The 17,940-nt window shown below is 37.4% G+C and overlaps 1 protein-coding gene across 1 annotated transcript in view; it reads left to right on the forward strand.

Annotated features, from left to right (window-relative positions):
• The window catches only part of CUL3 (cullin 3), a 55,358-nt gene that overhangs the window by 31,125 nt on the left and 6,293 nt on the right, over positions 1-17,940 (forward strand). Inside the window, exons 4-13 of the mRNA XM_041475667.1 lie at positions 2,359-2,519; positions 3,398-3,512; positions 4,787-5,015; positions 6,630-6,775; positions 9,629-9,805; positions 10,830-11,000; positions 12,355-12,462; positions 15,461-15,585; positions 15,956-16,052; positions 17,022-17,156. Coding sequence (XP_041331601.1) covers positions 2,359-2,519; positions 3,398-3,512; positions 4,787-5,015; positions 6,630-6,775; positions 9,629-9,805; positions 10,830-11,000; positions 12,355-12,462; positions 15,461-15,585; positions 15,956-16,052; positions 17,022-17,156 — 1,464 coding nt within the window. The remainder of the gene's footprint in view (positions 1-2,358; positions 2,520-3,397; positions 3,513-4,786; positions 5,016-6,629; positions 6,776-9,628; positions 9,806-10,829; positions 11,001-12,354; positions 12,463-15,460; positions 15,586-15,955; positions 16,053-17,021; positions 17,157-17,940) is intronic.

The raw sequence follows: 17,940 nt of genomic DNA on the forward strand, positions 1-17,940 counted from the left end.
GTCAGTCAAACCTGTTCCCAAATGGGGCTCTCTGTGATTTTCTTTTTTAGACTGGGAGAGCTTCCAGCAAATGTGATCTGTTACCAAGGGTGAGCAAATCAGCAGGATCAGAAATGTTAATGTTGCTGCTCTGGTTTGGGTATTGTTGAGAGGTCTGGCTTACTACAGAGGCTGCTGATAAACTGAGAGGAGTCACTCTTTCACAATGGCAGTGTTCAGCACTGCCACAACAGAAGCTATGCAGATGAGTCATGGCCATGGCTTTAATCCTTTTAGATACCCTGCTGCCTGTGCTTCAGAGCCCTGAATATTTTTTGAAATAATAATTATATTCTTTTCTCTTCAAGTTATAGTATTAGACACTACAATTTAATTTGCTCTTTCATCTCTTTGAAAATGTATTTTAAGCTTGTTTTGCTTGAGAATCACGTTTACTTCTTTTCTTGATGTAAGTGTGTAAATAAGGAAGTGAAATAAACAATCCTGTTTCTAAAAACAGAAAATCAAAAGTAACCTATTCCAAAGACTTAGCCCACCACACATCTCTGAACTGACTTCATTAGAGCAGTTAGTAAATGTTGTAGTTTCAGACATCTGAGCTTGCTTCAGGAGCCACAGAGGGGGCATATCTGACATGTTCCCACCTTGTTTTTTCATTTAATTTAAGGGCTGCCTGTCTGAAGGCAGAGAGTGGGAAATCACACATTAATTGCTGAACCCAGTGTTTTGCTTTCCTTTGGTCACAAGTGGCAATCTGGCATATAATTAGTCTAGGAACAATTTTTCCATGTGAATGCAGGTGCTAAATGCTGGGCTGTCTGTTCCTTCTTTTTTTTTTTTTTTTTTTTTTTTTTTTTTTTCCATAGTCTGAAGCATAACATTTGTTCTTTTAATGGTTTCATTTTCCAGGTGTTTGAGTAGCTTTACTCTTTAATTCTGTGTGTGATAAAGCACTTAATAAGGTAGTGGTGGAACCAGTGGAGAAGCTAATCTTTATACTCAATTTTATCAATTAACCATCATCCTTTATAGAATTTGATTATTTTTCGGTATTATTGTTTCATTATAGCTATATACATTCTTACAAAACCTCATCCTAGTCAGATTTGTGAGTGGGTACACCTAGCTGTTTCTAATGTCATTGTCCTGATGCTTAAATGGTAGCAAAGTATTTTTAGTAATTGCTCAAAGTATTGTATTAGAGGAATGAATTATGCCCTGACAGAAAAGAACAAAAATAATAATTGCTCATCTCAGAAAGGGGTTGTAATAACTCACCGTTTTTCTAATACTGTTTTAAGCGGTCTGACTCAGTAATGGTTATTAATCAAATACATGCATTTTCTGTCTGCTACTGACTTCATTAATAGATTCCTTTTTTCAGAGTTAAGTTGGGAGAGAGGAATAGGAAAGAAGAGACAAATTTTTGGGGCATTTCTTTGGGTAGCAGTAAGAGACTCGGGGTCTGCTTAGCACTCTCAGTCAAATCTGTACGATGGATTTTGGGCTATGCAGTCTTAAATATGCTGATCTGAGGATCAGTGTTGGTTTTTAAATGTAGTTGCATAAAAAATACATAGTTGAGGAGCTTGATCCTTCCCATGGACAGAGATTATATTGGGAGGTAGAATTTAAACATACATGGAAATGTAAAAAATATTTTCTTCTCTCCCTCTTCTTTTTTTGGGGAGCAGGTGGTGTATGGGTGAGATTATAATGAAACATAACAAAATTCTGAAATATTTCTCAAGTGGAATGAAAGTGAATTTGGGGAGGGTGGAGGAAGGGATGTCTACAGAAGTCTTATGTACAATTTTGCAGTACTAATCCACAAAGATTTTGATTATAACTCTTCTTGTTTTGGCTCTATATTTGCTGCTGATGCTATTTCAGGAAATTTCACTGAATATTGAGTATCTTTTGACTAAAAGGAGTGGTAGGAAGATACATGGAGGAGGGGGGGAAGTTAAATAGTTTTTCTTTAGGATCAGAAAGAGATGGAAGATTAGAGTAGGTAAATAAAACCTCTTGCAAATAGTGCTATGTATTTTGTCAGTGCTTGGAGACTCCTCTGCACCCAGACGAAAAAGTGGGAAGGCTATAGATCTGCTATGGCATGCTTTAGTCATAAATGCTGTGCTTATACTCGTAAGCGAAATAGAAATCCAAGTGTAAATGCAGTTTGGGAAGATGGGACTGATTATGAATTTTGAAGGGTATACATAATTTATTTCTGTTAAGCGAAAAAATATATTTGGTCATATTTCCACTGTAGAGAAGGGGTTAATCTCTTGTATTTTTGAATAGCATTGATGCAGTGAATTCACAATTTTATTGCTGTTCATGCCCTTTCTGTAGGACCGAGTGTATGTGCAACAGAACAACGTGGAGAATGTCTACAACTTGGGCCTGATCATTTTTCGAGATCAGGTCGTACGTTATGGCTGCATCAGGGATCACCTGAGGCAAACTCTGCTGGATATGATTGCAAGAGAGAGGAAAGGAGAAGTTGTAGACAGGTAAGATGTTTGTAAGTGAAGTCTTTTGTTGTAAATAATAGCTGTCTGTTTTTAAAGAGTGACTCAAGAGCATATACAAATAATTCATTATTTAAGATCACATTTGTGACTAAAATTTTTTCATATTCTGGAGTAGCATATTTCTTTATGTATTATATTTTAGTAATGGTAAACAGGGTAGCTTGTTAATATAATTTTCAATACTTAGCTTGCTACTATGCCTGCATTTCTGTGACTAAGATTGCCCAACATGCAATTCAGGAAAAGAAAAGACTCCCCAGCTACAGCTGTGTATTGTCCCCTACTGCCAGAAAGTGGAATCTTTTTCTAGATGCAGTTCTTTTGTTTTCATTAACTTGCTGATGTATTTGAATTTTGGTGGCATTTATTTTGTGTTCAGCTGGGGTTTTTTCATTTCTTTAGATTTTTGTGTGGTTGGTTTTTTTTAAACAGCCAGCCATCCAAAAACCTCAAACTTTGCATAGCAACTTCCACATGTGCAGTTGTTTTGAAGTTGCAATTGTTCAGTTTTGACCTATATGTGCAGTTTTCTTTGAAGTACTATTTTGGGTTAATTTCTTATATATTAATATATATTCTTCATAATTTTATGACTTAGTAGAACTTGAGCTGTTTGTCCCTGTCATTGTATTTAAAATACTTAGTCAACATTGTCAGCTCTTTAGTTTTGAACAAAACCAAACAACCTTGCTCTTGTAGTGTTCTTGAAAATGTCATGTCCTGAGCAGATTAGAATGGACTTTATATTACTACATTTTATTAAAGTTAATGTTGTCTTATGAGCTGTTATTCTGCTGTGTACTCTGTCTTACAACCACGTAGATTTCTCAAGTTGTTAACAACTTACTTTTTGGCAGAGGCGCAATAAGAAATGCTTGCCAGATGTTAATGATTCTAGGTCTTGAAGGAAGGTCAGTCTATGAAGAAGACTTTGAGGCTCCATTTTTGGAGATGTCTGCAGAATTTTTTCAGGTACAGCAATATTCTATTACCATATTTGGAATGCTGTTATAACTCTCAGTTCCCTGAACTGTCAGATTTGGTGGTGCTTTGCATACTTGTTGCTTTTTTGACGAGTATGTCCATCTCCATTAAATGAAATTGGAAAAATAGTCACTAACTTTGCAGGGAAAAGTAACAAAGATTTTACAGAATTAGCATAATTTGATTGTAGTTTTGAGCTGTGGGTGCCAATGACATGTACAGTAATCATCATGCTTATTATGTGCCTCCTTTAGGTTATTTCACGTAACTTAGTCTACATCTGCTTTGCCTCCACAGTCTTTTTGAAATGCCACTAGCATGAAAGGTTCAAACTGTTTCAGGCTTGGAAACCTGTCAAACTGCCTTTGAGGAAACTTTGATAGTTTCCGCATCTGTGAGGGTTTTTTGTGATAAAATAAACCAAGTCAAGGAACTAAGCATAATCCCAGTGGCTCTCCAGTTGTTGATCAACCACCAAATAATACATTCCAAATATTTTCGCGGGGGTTTCTTTTGTGAGATACTTGGAGGAGGAAAGCCAGTTAAGTGCTTGTTGAGTGTAATCATGATCATCTATTGCTGGAAATTGATAGAAATTTTAAAATCATGTTAAAAATACCTAGATAAGGTAATTTGAGAGTCTCCCATTTCTTATGCGAGATCAATTGTCATATGCTCTGAGCTCCTTACTTCCTTGAAAAGCAGAAGCATATGTTGCACAGCCATTTAAATGTCAGTGTTCTGGTTTTTATTAATGCTTATGTAAAATTAAGAAAAATAATTACTTTCATTTAAGTTCCATTACTTAGCTTTGCCTGAAAAATAAGACATCTTTTCTCCAAAGACTGCTGACCAATATGAATAAAACCAATTTGACATGAAATAATGTACTCAGCATTGTCACTAATAAGAATAAGGAGAACTACCATAAACTGGTATTTGGAAGGAATTTTTGATCCTTCCCTTTCCCCATCTTTGTTTTCTTTGAACCTGTGGCTAAAACTGTAGTTGGTAACTGGAAACTGAAGTTGGCTTGGGTTATTTTACTATGAAAAATACATTGTCTATATTGCATGTACCCCCTTATTAACACATTTAGTGTAATAGAACCTTTATTTTGTGTTAGGTGTGTGTGTGAATCTTGGATGTGTTGGACGTGCTGTGTTTGATTTGAACAAACATTACTTACAAATGCTGCTCTGACATGTTTTCTTTTTACCCTTTATAAAAAATTCTAAAATATTAATTTGTGTTAATTACAGATGGAAAGTCAGAAATTTTTGGCTGAAAACAGTGCTTCTGTATATATAAAGAAAGTAGAAGCTAGAATTAATGAAGAAATAGAGCGGGTGATGCATTGTCTGGATAAATCAACAGAAGAACCCATTGTGAAAGTTGTTGAGAGGGAGCTTATTTCCAAGCATATGAAAACTATAGTGGAAATGGAGAACTCTGGGCTGGTTCATATGCTGAAGAATGGGAAGACAGAAGGTAAGACTGCATCATTTGTGAGACACAAATGCTTCTGATACTGCTTATTGTTTTTAAACATGGGATAAGTCAAGCTTAACATCTGTGTTTCTGTGTAATTGTGGAAATATTTAATAACTGTTTCACAAACATCTGAGAATATTCAGTGACTACTAGATGGCTCTTAAAACAGAGCCCATACACTTAACTTGTTTCTGTTTAGTACCAGATACAGGTAGTTTTTTGGTAAACCAAGTATCTCATAAGAAAATTATAAATCTGTTGTAGTGGTTTTTGTCACCAGTTGACCATGAGCCATTTTATTTTATTATTTCCATTCCTCTAATATGTATTTGTGAAAATGCATCCCATTTTTTTTTGGCCCACAGGCAGTTATTTAAAAAGTACTTGTGTGAAAGACTTAAACAGAAGCATTGCAGGACCAATTCTTGGGGTGGGAGCATTGCTGCAGAAATGAGTTGGCTCTTATTTTAAGGATAAGAAGCAGCTTATTGAAGTGGCTGAAACAGAAGGGCTTGGCTTGATTTGCTTTTCCCGAATAGAGGTTAATGTGGGACAAAGTGACTGAATGAAAGTTATTATGGAAATAGAACCTAAGTTTCTGAAGCAGCATAACGAAGAGAGGGATTGTAGTATCTATATTTAGAAATCAGTGCTCACGCTAAAGCCATGAGAATGGGGAGCAGCTTTGCTGCTTAGATTAATGGCCTTTGTTCATTAAACAGCTTCACAATTACTAGGTGATAGAGCACAAAGTGAGCACATTTCCTAGCTGTAAAAAAGAATTACTGTGTTGAAAAAGAAAGTGATAATACTATACTTAACACTTTCCTCTTTAATATCCAGTTTAGATAACCTTCAGGCTGAGGGTGCAAGGGTATTGAAGGGTATTCATAAAATACAGGAATTTGTTTAACTTTTATAGGCCTTGGTTTGATTCAGTTAACTATTAGAGTGGAAATGCTGCTTTGTGAAGATGAGATTTTTTTCACAAAGATACGAGGATGGATTGTTCTTTTGGACAGCAATGTTTGGCCTAAGCCACTTCTCATTATTTTAGGTGGATGAAACGTAGTAATGTAAACGTGTATGACTGGCTTTAAGACAAATATAAATTAAACTCTTAAGTTTTTACCAGTTTTTGCTTTTAATACAGAAACAAGCATCACATTAGTGCTGTCCTATTTGGCTTAACTTTCTTTCAAAAAAAAGTTTGATGCAATGCTTGATTTTGGGAATGATAATCTTGGAAGCTACTTTGTTAAATACTGCTGGAAAGCATAATCTTGCTGAAGGTCTAATAGGTTCACTATCCTTTAGAATTAGCATAATCTTTTGCTGGCCTGGAGGTCAGCAATGACTGGTTCCCTGCTACAGACAACCTAGAATAGTTGAATACAGTCTTTGCTTTTCATTTTGATGCTGCTGTAGTCAGCATCTTGTCAGGGCTAAAGGAAAGAGGAGATCAGACGAATCTGGTGCCGGAGCTGTTACAGGATGCTTTCTGAGGCTCAAGAGGCTGAACTCAACTGGCAGCTTTAGCTCTGAGATGAATGAGTTACAGAAGTGTAACACACTGAGGTGTCCTGCATAATCTCTCATTCTTGCTTGCAGACCTTGCCTGCATGTACAAGTTGTTCAGCCGTGTGCCAAATGGTCTGAAGACAATGTGTGAGTGCATGAGCTCATACCTGAGAGAGCAAGGCAAAGCACTGGTTTCTGAAGAGGGAGAAGGAAAGAATCCAGTTGACTACATTCAGGTAGTTAAATACTTTACTTCCTCTTCTTTCCCACATTCCCCACATTAGCAGTTCACCATATAAACAATTTATGAGGTATACCTTAGTATTGATTCAAAAGGGGTTCTTATTAATAAGCTAAATTTATAAATGTTTTTTAGTGTGCCTTCTCTGAATCTTCAGACATGTTTAGAACTCTTGCTGAAATTGGTTGGAAAGCACATACTAAGTTTTTGGGTTTTTAGTATTTGCTTTTAATAAGCAGCTTATTCAGCCTAATATCTAACTGCTGGGAACTTCTTAAATTTCCCCTAAATTCTGTGTCTCCAGAGTTGTATGTCTGCTGACAAATAGCTTTATAGTGTCCACTTTGTTTAATTTTATGTAACGTTAGCTATCAGTGTTTATTGAGGCAAAAATCACATGGCAATAATTCATGGCAAGCTTAGCTGTGACTGAGAGATGAATGTGTTTATCAGTCATAACAAATTACTCATTCCATTCTCTGTCTCCAAAAGAAACAGAACAGTTTTGCATGTTAAAAAATGTGAGTGTTCTTTCTTGTTCTCTCCCACTAAGTAATGTGTGCCATTAATTTATCAAGATCACAAAATATGCTTCAGAACTATTTGTCATCCTTTTCCATCATCTCTGAGAAAATGGTTTGAAATTTGCATATAAAATCTTTAGAGTTCATTAAACATTAAAGCTGTGTTTCTATAGCTGGAAGATGTTTTATATTTATTGTGAAAGTGTGTATTCATTAAACATTGCATTTCTTTAAAAAGTGTGGTCCAAGTCCTTGTGTCTGTTCTTCATGAGAAACATTCAATGTATGTCTGTCAATCTCTGCTGTTTTGTTTCAAGACAGTAACTGCTAGAACTGGTTACTCTTTGAAGAAGCCATTTGAGTATAAAAACATTTTTGATTGGATTATTAATTTTCTGGCAATGCTGAAGCAAACTTCTTACTGGGCTTGCACAATAATCACCTCTTCAAGGCCTGGTAAAAAGAAGAGAGAATGCCCTGGTAAAATTATTAGCTTTAATGATTAAGGACTCTTATATTTGTGGTGGTGTGATTTAGGGGGAAAAAAAAACAGGGGAGGGGGGATGTGTGCAAATTATGTGGAAAATAAGCGTCTGGATTACTTTGAAGTAATTGTAGCTCCTGATGGGCCTAAAGAGGTATCATAAAAAATTTAACCAAGAAAGACCGATCTAAAAACTTAATTATAATGATAGTATCAAGGTTTCCTGTCACAAAGGTGGAAAGCAAAATGAGGCTGAGGAAGACTTGCCCATGTGTTTTGGCAGAGCTCAGCCCTTCAGTATGGACTCCAGCATCTCATGAAGATGTCCTGGGGCAGGGATTGACATTCAGTTACTGAATAACCCCAGAAAGGTTTATCCACCACTTCCACTGAGGGGATGGAAGCAGAGAGGAATATCTGTGAATTGAGAAGCCACCTTGCTCTTTTCATCTCAGCCATGTTTATGTGAATCTGTCAAGGACAATAGCACTAAGGAGACAGACATGGAAGCTGCATTAAACCATCAAGAAAAAAACTCCATCGTAGCTCAGCACTGCTTCCACAATATGACATCACCCTGAGCGTAATTGATGAGATGCTTGCAACAGCATTGCCAGGGGATTAGATTTAAAACTTTGTATAATAGTTTGAAGGGATGTTGAAATGCTTTTGTAATTCAAGGTACTAACAGTTTCTCCTGTTTAACACCAGGTTGTTCAGATGGTGTGCTCCTGGAGAGGAGACATGAGCTAACCTTGGTAAACAGAGAGATAGTGGGATTTACTTTGAATTTAAAATTTCTAATACGCATTAATTAGCCTGTCTAAAGATCATTCCTTTAAGTGAGATGGTGAGTTCCTAAGAAATATTACTGCTTTTTGATTAATTCTTGAATGGCTTCTTTAAGTAACCGCATATGAATAATTTCTTAAGAACCTGAAGACGTAAATATCATTTAACTTGAAGAGTTTTTTGCAGGCAGTGGTTGTCCCTGACAAATGTAACTCTTAAGTGAAATTCTCTCCCCCTGCCTGCCAAATGCTGTCTCAGTTAAAACCTGTGTGTATCATACATACTTAGCAAGGTGCTCAGGTGATGTTAAGATGCTTCCCCCTTCTATACTCAGTTGCTTTTACCTTGGGTGGAGATGTAACAATGATGCTGAGAGTCCAATGGTTGAGTTCAGAGGAGGTGTTTAAGTTCAGGTCCCTGATGCATGTATCTAACTTTCATATGCTCCCAGTGACTCCTAGTGATCAGCAAGAAACACATGACTGAATAATGCAGAACATGTCCCGGGATTAAATTAGAGGGAAACAAACACTGACAAGTCTAGGCCTGTTGTTGCAATGTGTTTTCTCCTCAAACTTGTTCAGTAGCTCTAGGGATGCACTTAATGGGTGCTCAGCCTCAGCTTTCCCATATGCTGTGTTTATGATACTGACTTTGTCTGTGTTGTTTGAAATAGAAAAGGCTTAATGAGTGCGACAAATACCTCCTTTAAGTTGTTGATTCAAAAATGCAGCAAGTCAGCCTGTTTAACAAGGGTGTTTAAAAAGTTTTCTTACTCTGAGAAGTGTATCATAACAAACTGCACTAGTGTTTGACACCAATATTTTAGCCAGTTTATTTGAAAATTGCTTCTATAAGAGATTCATGGTAGCAATAGAAATTTAAAAAGGCAAATGACATTTCAGATACTTTATAACAATTCTGAAGAGAGATCATTGCAGAACCTTGACTGAGATCTGGTCTTCTCTATGGCCTCATCTATTATTGTTTCCCAGCTTACAGCGTGACATCAGTGAAAATGGTTTTGCTTTCTTCTCATTTTTCACAGGGTTTGCTGGACTTGAAGAGTAGGTTTGATCGCTTCCTTCAAGAATCTTTCAATAACGACCGGCTCTTCAAGCAGACGATTGCGGGTGACTTCGAGTACTTCCTCAACCTCAACTCCAGGTCTCCAGAGTACCTCTCATTATTTATTGATGATAAGCTGAAAAAGGGAGTCAAGGGAGTAAGTATAAATCAGCTCAAAATATCATGCTTTTTGCTCTGTAAACTTGGATGGAAGTAAACTAAGCTGCTTTTCTAAGAATTATTTTTGTATTAAGAGAAATGATAATTTTACCTTCAAAAAGGTGCATGTAACATGTCTGAGTTCATAACACTTTAGATCTAAATTTACAGTAAAATCAGGCATAAGGAGATCTGTGTGGCTTGTCACCTACCTCTGAAGCAGCATACCTGAACTGCTTGTAGCAATACTGTCTCAAAAAACATTCAGGTTGTGGTAGATTCTGCAGCTCCCTTCTTTTGAAACCTTACATATCATTTCCTTAAGTATATTTATAGTTTGGCAGCTATTCTCATTATCTAATAATTTCTTCTGAAAATTAATTTGGTTAGAGAAAAGGATTTGTCTTTGCTGCTTTTTACTGTTTTTACATACCAGAGAACTATTACCATATCTGTCTTCTAGTTCTGAGTACATCTGTTGCCTTCAGACTTAGCTTCTTTCATGACATTTTCTGAGGTACAGAATCCAGACAGGACAGGATGGTTCAGCTGAGGCTTCAGTTACTCTAAATAAAACTTAGTATTAGAGCATACAACTTATGCTTTGGGTATCAAATAGTAAATTCTGGTTTTTTATAAAACAAAAAATAATTTTATTTGTGTGGCACTAGACAGGCTTTGCAAAAGATGTCTTAACAGTTAAAAGCTTTCATTCCAAATGAACTTTTCTGCTCCTAATAGTGATTTCTCTCATGCTGTTTTAAACTTACCCAGGAACTTTTATTTATCAAATTCTACCCATTCATTGTTTCCCATTTCCCTTGCCTTTCCCTTCATTTTAGATCTATTTCTTACTCCACTTTATTGAGTAAGTGCACTGTTCTTTTGGCTGTCAATCATATATTGGACCAGTTTTGTTGGCTACTGTTAGACCATCTGCTGCTGTGAATTACTTTAAGTACTTGGGCTGTGTAAGGCACTTCTGCTGGAAGATTAAAACCAGAGAATTATTTCTTTTACAGCTAACAGAGCAAGAAGTAGAAACTATATTGGATAAGGCAATGGTTTTATTCAGGTTTATGCAAGAGAAAGATGTTTTTGAACGCTATTACAAGCAGCACTTGGCAAGAAGACTTCTCACAAATAAGAGTGTTTCAGATGACTCTGAGAAAAATATGATCTCCAAATTAAAGGTAAGACAGTACTTGCATACTTTTTAGGGGTTTTTCTTAAATATGGTTTCTTCTGGTTTTACATGAGACATATAGATAATATCAGTCTTGATGGCTGCTAAATGGAGAGCTCATTTAGAAAGCCCCAGCAGAAAATACAAAAGGTTTTTCAAATGTTTTCATGGAAATAAAAGGAAGTACTGAAAAGCCCCTGTGATGAGAGTGCAATCTAGAAAACAAAATTTTTTTTTTTCTAAGTTTTTGAATAATAGGACAACTGCAGTGACTGAATTTGAAGGCTGTGTTTTGTCCTGGATTTTCTGTTATTCACAGTACAATTTTGTTATTGCTTGTGTTGATGTTTTTTAGTTGTCTCCATCAGCAGACTGGTGATTATGCTCAATTCCTTTTTGATAAGTAGTTTGAAAAAAAAAACCAAAAAAACAAACCTTCATATCAGTCTTTAGAAACACATTTTCCTTAGCTGGGTCAATAGAGCAAGAGATGGAGAAGGTAAAGCCTGAAGTTGACTAGACCTTAAATGAAGTTCTATTGCAGCTTCTTCTCAAGTTGCATGATAAACAATTAGAGCACTTCTGAAACAGAGGGATCCTAAAATCAATCTGCACTGATGCTTATTTTTAAACTTCATATTCTATCAGTGAGCCAAATCTGTTTGTATCAGATTTCTCCAAATTTCTCAGTATTAATTCTTTCTCCATTACCTCTCCACCCTTTGAGCCTAGTGGTTCAGAAAGCACAGGGCACACATGCATTTCCAGGTGAATGAATGCACATGAAGTGCCCTCTTTTCTTACAGAACTGCAGAGTGGTCAGGATGCTGAAGCTAGCAGGCTTCCTTTGCCATGCATTCACAGTATGTGTTAGAAACAGTCACACAGCCCTGCCTGTGCACACCTGTCCGTGTGCAGGTGTTCCTGATTCTCACAAGACCTAGGAATCTTCCTGGGTAATCTGCAGTCAGCCTTCAAATTAAAACACTCCCCGGACAACAGGAGTTCCTTGTGATATAAATTGGGTTCATCCCCCTTTTCAGAATTGTGCTAAAAGCAGGTGAAAGTGCATATCTTGATTTGGAAAGCTTTCACAGTTTTTTTAATATGATATAAAAATCTAAGACAAAAATACAGTAATGGAGAGGAGAAAAGCAAGTTAAGATCTGTGTAGGGTTAGATCTTTATATACAATAGGAATCTTTTCTGAGATCTGAATGTAATGCAAGTGGAAATTCCAGTAACCAAAAGTACAGAAATGTCATTTTGGGGATTTATAAGCTAACTTTAGTCTTGCAGTTTGCCTATCAGAAGCTTTGTTTTCATAGTGCTGGTACAACACATTTTTTGTGTGGTTTTAGACTGAATGTGGATGTCAATTCACGTCGAAACTGGAAGGAATGTTCAGGGACATGAGCATCTCAAACACAACGATGGATGAATTCAGGCAACATCTTCAGGCGACAGGGGTAAGTGTTGGAGTCTGTGTGCTTGACCTTTTGCTTCAGTACAAACCCTGCACGTGTCCACACCTGTGCTTCTTCTTTTGTTGGTAAATGCATGTGCTGACAAGGACTTGGTCAGCTCGTGCAAATTGTTCCTTTTTTTACTGTGTGACTTATCTTATAAACTGTATCAGCATTTCCTGAAATGCCAGAGTCGGCTGGGACTTCCATGCACAGCTCGAGAAGTGCCAGTCCCATTCCATAAAGTCCGTGTCCCATTCCATCAAGTCTGCGTGTCCGAGGGGCTGGGCCGTGGCTGCTCAGCGGCTCTGCCGGCCGGCGCCGCCAGGGGGCGCGCCGTGCCCGGCCCCGCTGCCGTGTGGATTCCCAGCCAAGCCTCCCTTCTCCAAGGTTAATCTCTCAGTTGTCGTGTGTATTTTTTGCTAAGAGCAAGAAACATACTGCAGGCTGCAGGTATTTGCAAAGCTCACCATCTCGTGTTGAGCTTTCCTGACACAATTAATGCCTTTGCTGAAACTGCTATTTTGTTGCAAATTTCAAAATTTAGTTTTTGAAGTTTTCTTGCAAATTGTCAAATATTGGTTTAGTTGTTTAATTAGAAAAATTACACTGTCTTGTAAAAGCAGACCCCTGAAATATTTTAGGGAGACATCATTATTTTTGAGATACCAGTTTACTTGCTCTAAAACATTATTTTTCTGTACTGATATTCAGTAGCACTTACTCGTGTATAATAAACAGCCAAGTAGTTCCCTGTGTGCAGGTAAGTAGGGTCAGTACATCAAACCTGTTTGAGTCAGTTTCAGAAGTCTGAATGCCAGGAGTATTTTCATGGATATACTTTGTCCAGTGTCCCTGGTTGTGATATGAAATCTTTGTTGTGTTGAAGCAGTTGACTGAAATCCTCCTCATCAGCATTCTGTGACTCATCATGAGTAGGAGAACAGCATGTTCTCTAAGGGGGTTCAGAAAAGGATGGAGAGGAAGTGAATAAAGGTGTTTGTGGACAGGCAGCTTTACTATTGGATGTTTGGTTTCTCTGCTTTAGAGGCCAGTCATGTTTTGCTTCTGGAATGCTTGAAATATAAATTTCAATAAAAATTTGTTGAAGCATTCCCTTTTTTTCGTAGCATGGCAGGCTTGGACATGTAGGTAAAGAGGGGGCTGTGCTTGAAGATTCATGTACTTTACGTGACAGTCTTAATGTGAGTTAATAAATGATATCTCTGTCTTCTTTTTAGTTATATACAGCTAAAAAGATGAATTTAAAACGTTAACAGATGTTCTGTTAGGCTTTATTTGAAACTTCATCTTTCTTTTGGCAAGGCACCAGCAGTTCATGTGATGGCTTCCTTGTGGTCAGCCTAATTGTGGCCTTTTAATGAAATTTCCAGAAGTATTATTTAGGAAATACAGGAAGATTTGGGGGATTTTGTTACTGTTAAATTGCTGGTGATACTGTGTTTTATATGAAGTAGTTTGTTCTGCTCCTTTTTAAACAGTTTCAGTACCTTCAATGTGTACAGTGCTTCCTAGAGGTGTCAGACATCTGCTTTTCTCACAATAATCCTACCTGCAAAGTTTCCTTCTGGACCCTCTATCCTGAGATATAGGCAGTGCTGAGGTCTGTGTGGATGATTGGTTTGCTCTCAGAAAGTGGGAAGCTCAGCACCAGGGAAAGTCCAGGCTTATGGATTGAGGTGTTTCTGTGATTGTGATCCTGGAACATTTCTTGGAGTTCTGTAAACACTGGGTCACTTCAGGGCACTTCCCACTAATACATACCATTTTCATGCTGAAAAGACATCTTGTGAAATAAAGTGCTTCCAAAACTTTTTTGTGTTACCAACTGCTTAGTGCTTATAACATATGATGGGAGCATTCTGAATTAGTGCTGTGTTATGGTCTGGCAAAGGCCAAAAAATTTTGGGAAATTGTTGCCATCTCAGCTCAAATGTTTCAGTTCCAGATAAATTTATTTTCTGTATCCTTTTGTCTGCACTGATGGCCTTTTCCCACACTTTGGCTGGAGGAAGAAAACTGTTGAAGCTTGTTTAGGTTTGTCAGAAGTTTCCTGGGCACAAGCTGGTTGCTGCACACAGGCATTCAGTACACACAATACAGAAACTCTTCTGTAGTGCATGGGAATGCTACTCTGCTATTGAATAGTGAAAGTTTGAGTTCAGGTGGCAGTTTTTGACCTTCTGAAACATAATGTGTTTCTGTGTGGTGGATTTATATAAGTTGAATATTGTTTGCCTTGGTTTTTTGTCCATAATGTGTGTTCTTTGAAGGTATTGGTTCTACCTCCTAAAGCTGAAAGTAGTCAATTTTAAGCTTCATAATGCTCAGCTTAGTTGGGATACCTAATGAGGATTATGCATCACTGGTAGCCAGACCTTTATCACCTGCCAACACATCTTTATAGATCAGCACTTGAGCTGGGGAATGTTTCCTCCCCAGTGCTGAATATTCAGAGTCATGGCTGTCCTTAGGGAAAGAGGATAGGTGGGCTGTGCAAAAGTGAGTAACTGCTGGCATTGCAGTCCACAGATGAGCTCCCTATGCTTCAACATCGGATAGTATTTCCTCTCTACTTCCAGAGAGTACATTTAGAAAGACTTCTTCTGAAACTGACATGTTTCATGCAACCCGGCTTTATTGCATGTCATCAAAAAACCCATTTACAAAGATTTGTTGCGCGTATCACAAGTTCTGTTTATGATCACAGACACTTAGTTCTTGGTTAAGAATTCCTTTTGTTTAGTTCTGTATGCTCTTAAATGCCAGAGGGGAATAATGTAGAGGGTTTTTGCTGTACCATCTGCTCTGATAGTGATGACTCAATGTATTTGTCTGGTTTTGTAAAAAGAATGTGTACAGATACGTCTATTTCTTTTGTAGTTAGACAAAATTCTAAGTATTTTACACTGATACAGACAAAATGGTGAAACGTGGTCTTGTTTTAAAATAGTGTATGTTTTCTTCCAATTACCCTTAGGTCTCACTAGGAGGTGTTGATCTCACAGTGCGTGTCCTCACAACAGGTTACTGGCCTACCCAGTCAGCCACACCAAAGTGCAACATCCCTCCAGCTCCCAGACATGCTTTTGAAATATTTAGAAGGTATGTATTACTGTGGATTTTTAGGTAGAGGTTTAAGAAGAAACTTTCTAAACTTACCTGTACAGATTTTTTTACCTGCACGGATGGTTTTTTTTAACAGCTTTAATGTTAAAGATGTGCTGGCAAACTGTTTTTTTTTTTTCATTTTATGTGAAAATTGGAGAATGCAATACTTGCATTATGATGCTTGAGGTTTTTGGAGATATTAAATAGATTTCTGAGAAAAGTTCATGTTTTGAAAAAGAAAAAAGATAAAAATGTTTTAAGAATGTCCTCAATAGCTCCAAAAGGCTATGTAACTTTTAAAATGTATTTCTTCTTCAATACAAAATGTGAGCTATATATTGTTCTCATTTCAATTCTGTTACAGATTTTATTTAGCCAAACACAGTGGGCGACAGCTGACACTCCAGCATCACATGGGTTCTGCAGATCTCAATGCCACTTTCTATGGGCCTGTTAAAAAGGTAGAGAATCAAGATTATATAAATATTGTATCTTTTGTTAAAAGTAAGCAAATGCTTTTTTTTTTTTATAACTTCAGAATTTTGTAAAATAAAAGCAAACCCATTGAGAATGTAAGAATAAGAAAAAGATACCTTCCATCAGACTTATAGTCTGATTCTTTCTGTGCAGTAATTTTGCTTTGACTTTTTTTCATTTGAATGCATCACTCAGCATCATCTTTTACTTGTAGAAAAGTAATAAAAGTGATCTTGAAGGGGCCTCGATCATTTGAGTGGTTTGGATTTTTTTGACTGTCAGTGAAAAGTGAAAAGAAACTTATTACTTATTTTTGCTAAGCCACGTTTAGCCCGCTTCTCGTGCGCTGAGTGAAATGTAGACAACATTTTTTCAAAAACAAGACTCTAACAGAGTTTATAGAAGTACAATGCTTAATTTATATGTGTACAAGAAAGGAGTTTTGTAGTGATTAGACCAGTACTAAAATGCTAAGCTAGAACTAGTTAATGGCATTATGTTTGGGAATGTAGGAGGCAATGCAAATTGAAAGCAAAATTCTTACAACAAAGTATTAATAACATGCGCTTGTGAGGATGTTGAAATTGTGTTACTGTAGGATAGATATGTTGATAACTTTAAAGATAAGCTTAGGAAAACTTGAAGGATAAATTAGTAATGGAGCAGGGGCCTCAGAGGTGGTGAAGTCTCCATCCTCAGCAATGGTCAGTGTTTGATTGGGGGCTGTAGATGGCCTGGTCTGGGCTCTGTATGAGCCTCCAACTCATCCTCCCTGGCACTGTAAGGCAGCTGCTGGAGCAGCATCCTGGCCGTGCCCCCAGGTGTCTGCTTTTCTGTCACTTCTGTAGGCTGATCACCTAGAGAAATGTTTCATCATGAAACTTTCGTCTTATCAGAATAAAACATTTTTCAGTGAAGAATAATCTAACAGTAGTTTTGGAATTTTAAAATAGGAAGATGGCTCAGAAGTTGGTGTAGGAGGTGCCCAAGTAACTGGCTCAAATACACGGAAGCACATATTGCAAGTCTCCACTTTCCAGATGACAATATTAATGCTATTTAACAACAGAGAAAAATACACGTTTGAGGTAAGTCTGTGGGTTTCTTACCTGATTCTAAATAACTGGTTTGGGCACGTTCTTGTCCTCTTGAGTTAGGCATTTGAAGATCAGGTGCCTCTCGTTGTATCTGAGTGTGGATCATGCTAAGCAGATCATTAGCAATGCACCTGATGCAGTTCTAGGGGAGGAAATTATTTGGGAGCTGAAGGTTTCAGAAATGTTTGAGAATTGTGAGTGTGGTTGTTCTAGGCCATTGAGCTGTAGAAAAGCTGAAGATGAAATGCAGCAGGTGGCTCCGTTTCCTCATTTTGTCTTTGAGAAACTGGATTTAGAGCCCAAAGGGTGGAGAAGGGTTTATCCTGGCTTCTTGAATACCTAAGTAAAATTGGCAGGCTGGACCGAACTGGAGGATGAATCAAAGAACTTTCAGCCCTTCTCTGAGCTGATCAGCCAGAAAGGACAGTGAAAAAGGGTCTGGATAAATTCTTAACAAGGAGACTAGAGGGGTGTTACTGGGAAAGTTTGAAATGTCTGCTAAGAGATGATGATGATGATGAAGGCTTTAGGAGAGGAGGAGGATCATGTGCTTTGTTGTGTGAGCACTGTATTGTTAAGGTAAATTGATAGTTTTGTTTTGGACGTTATCTTCTGTTTGAGAGAGCATTGGCAGCCTTGAAAAGCAGTATGGGTGCAGTTTGAAACAGTTGATTTCCAGGTTTTCTCATCTACTTTTGACTGTGCTATGCATAGTAATCATCTGCCTTTTTGTTTGGATTGTGTTTTCAGCTTATTTGGCATACTTCTAGCCTGT

Source organism: Pyrgilauda ruficollis, unplaced genomic scaffold, assembly GCF_017590135.1.
Source record: "Pyrgilauda ruficollis isolate IOZ18807 unplaced genomic scaffold, ASM1759013v1 scaffold36, whole genome shotgun sequence".
Lineage (NCBI taxonomy): Eukaryota > Metazoa > Chordata > Aves > Passeriformes > Passeridae > Pyrgilauda > Pyrgilauda ruficollis.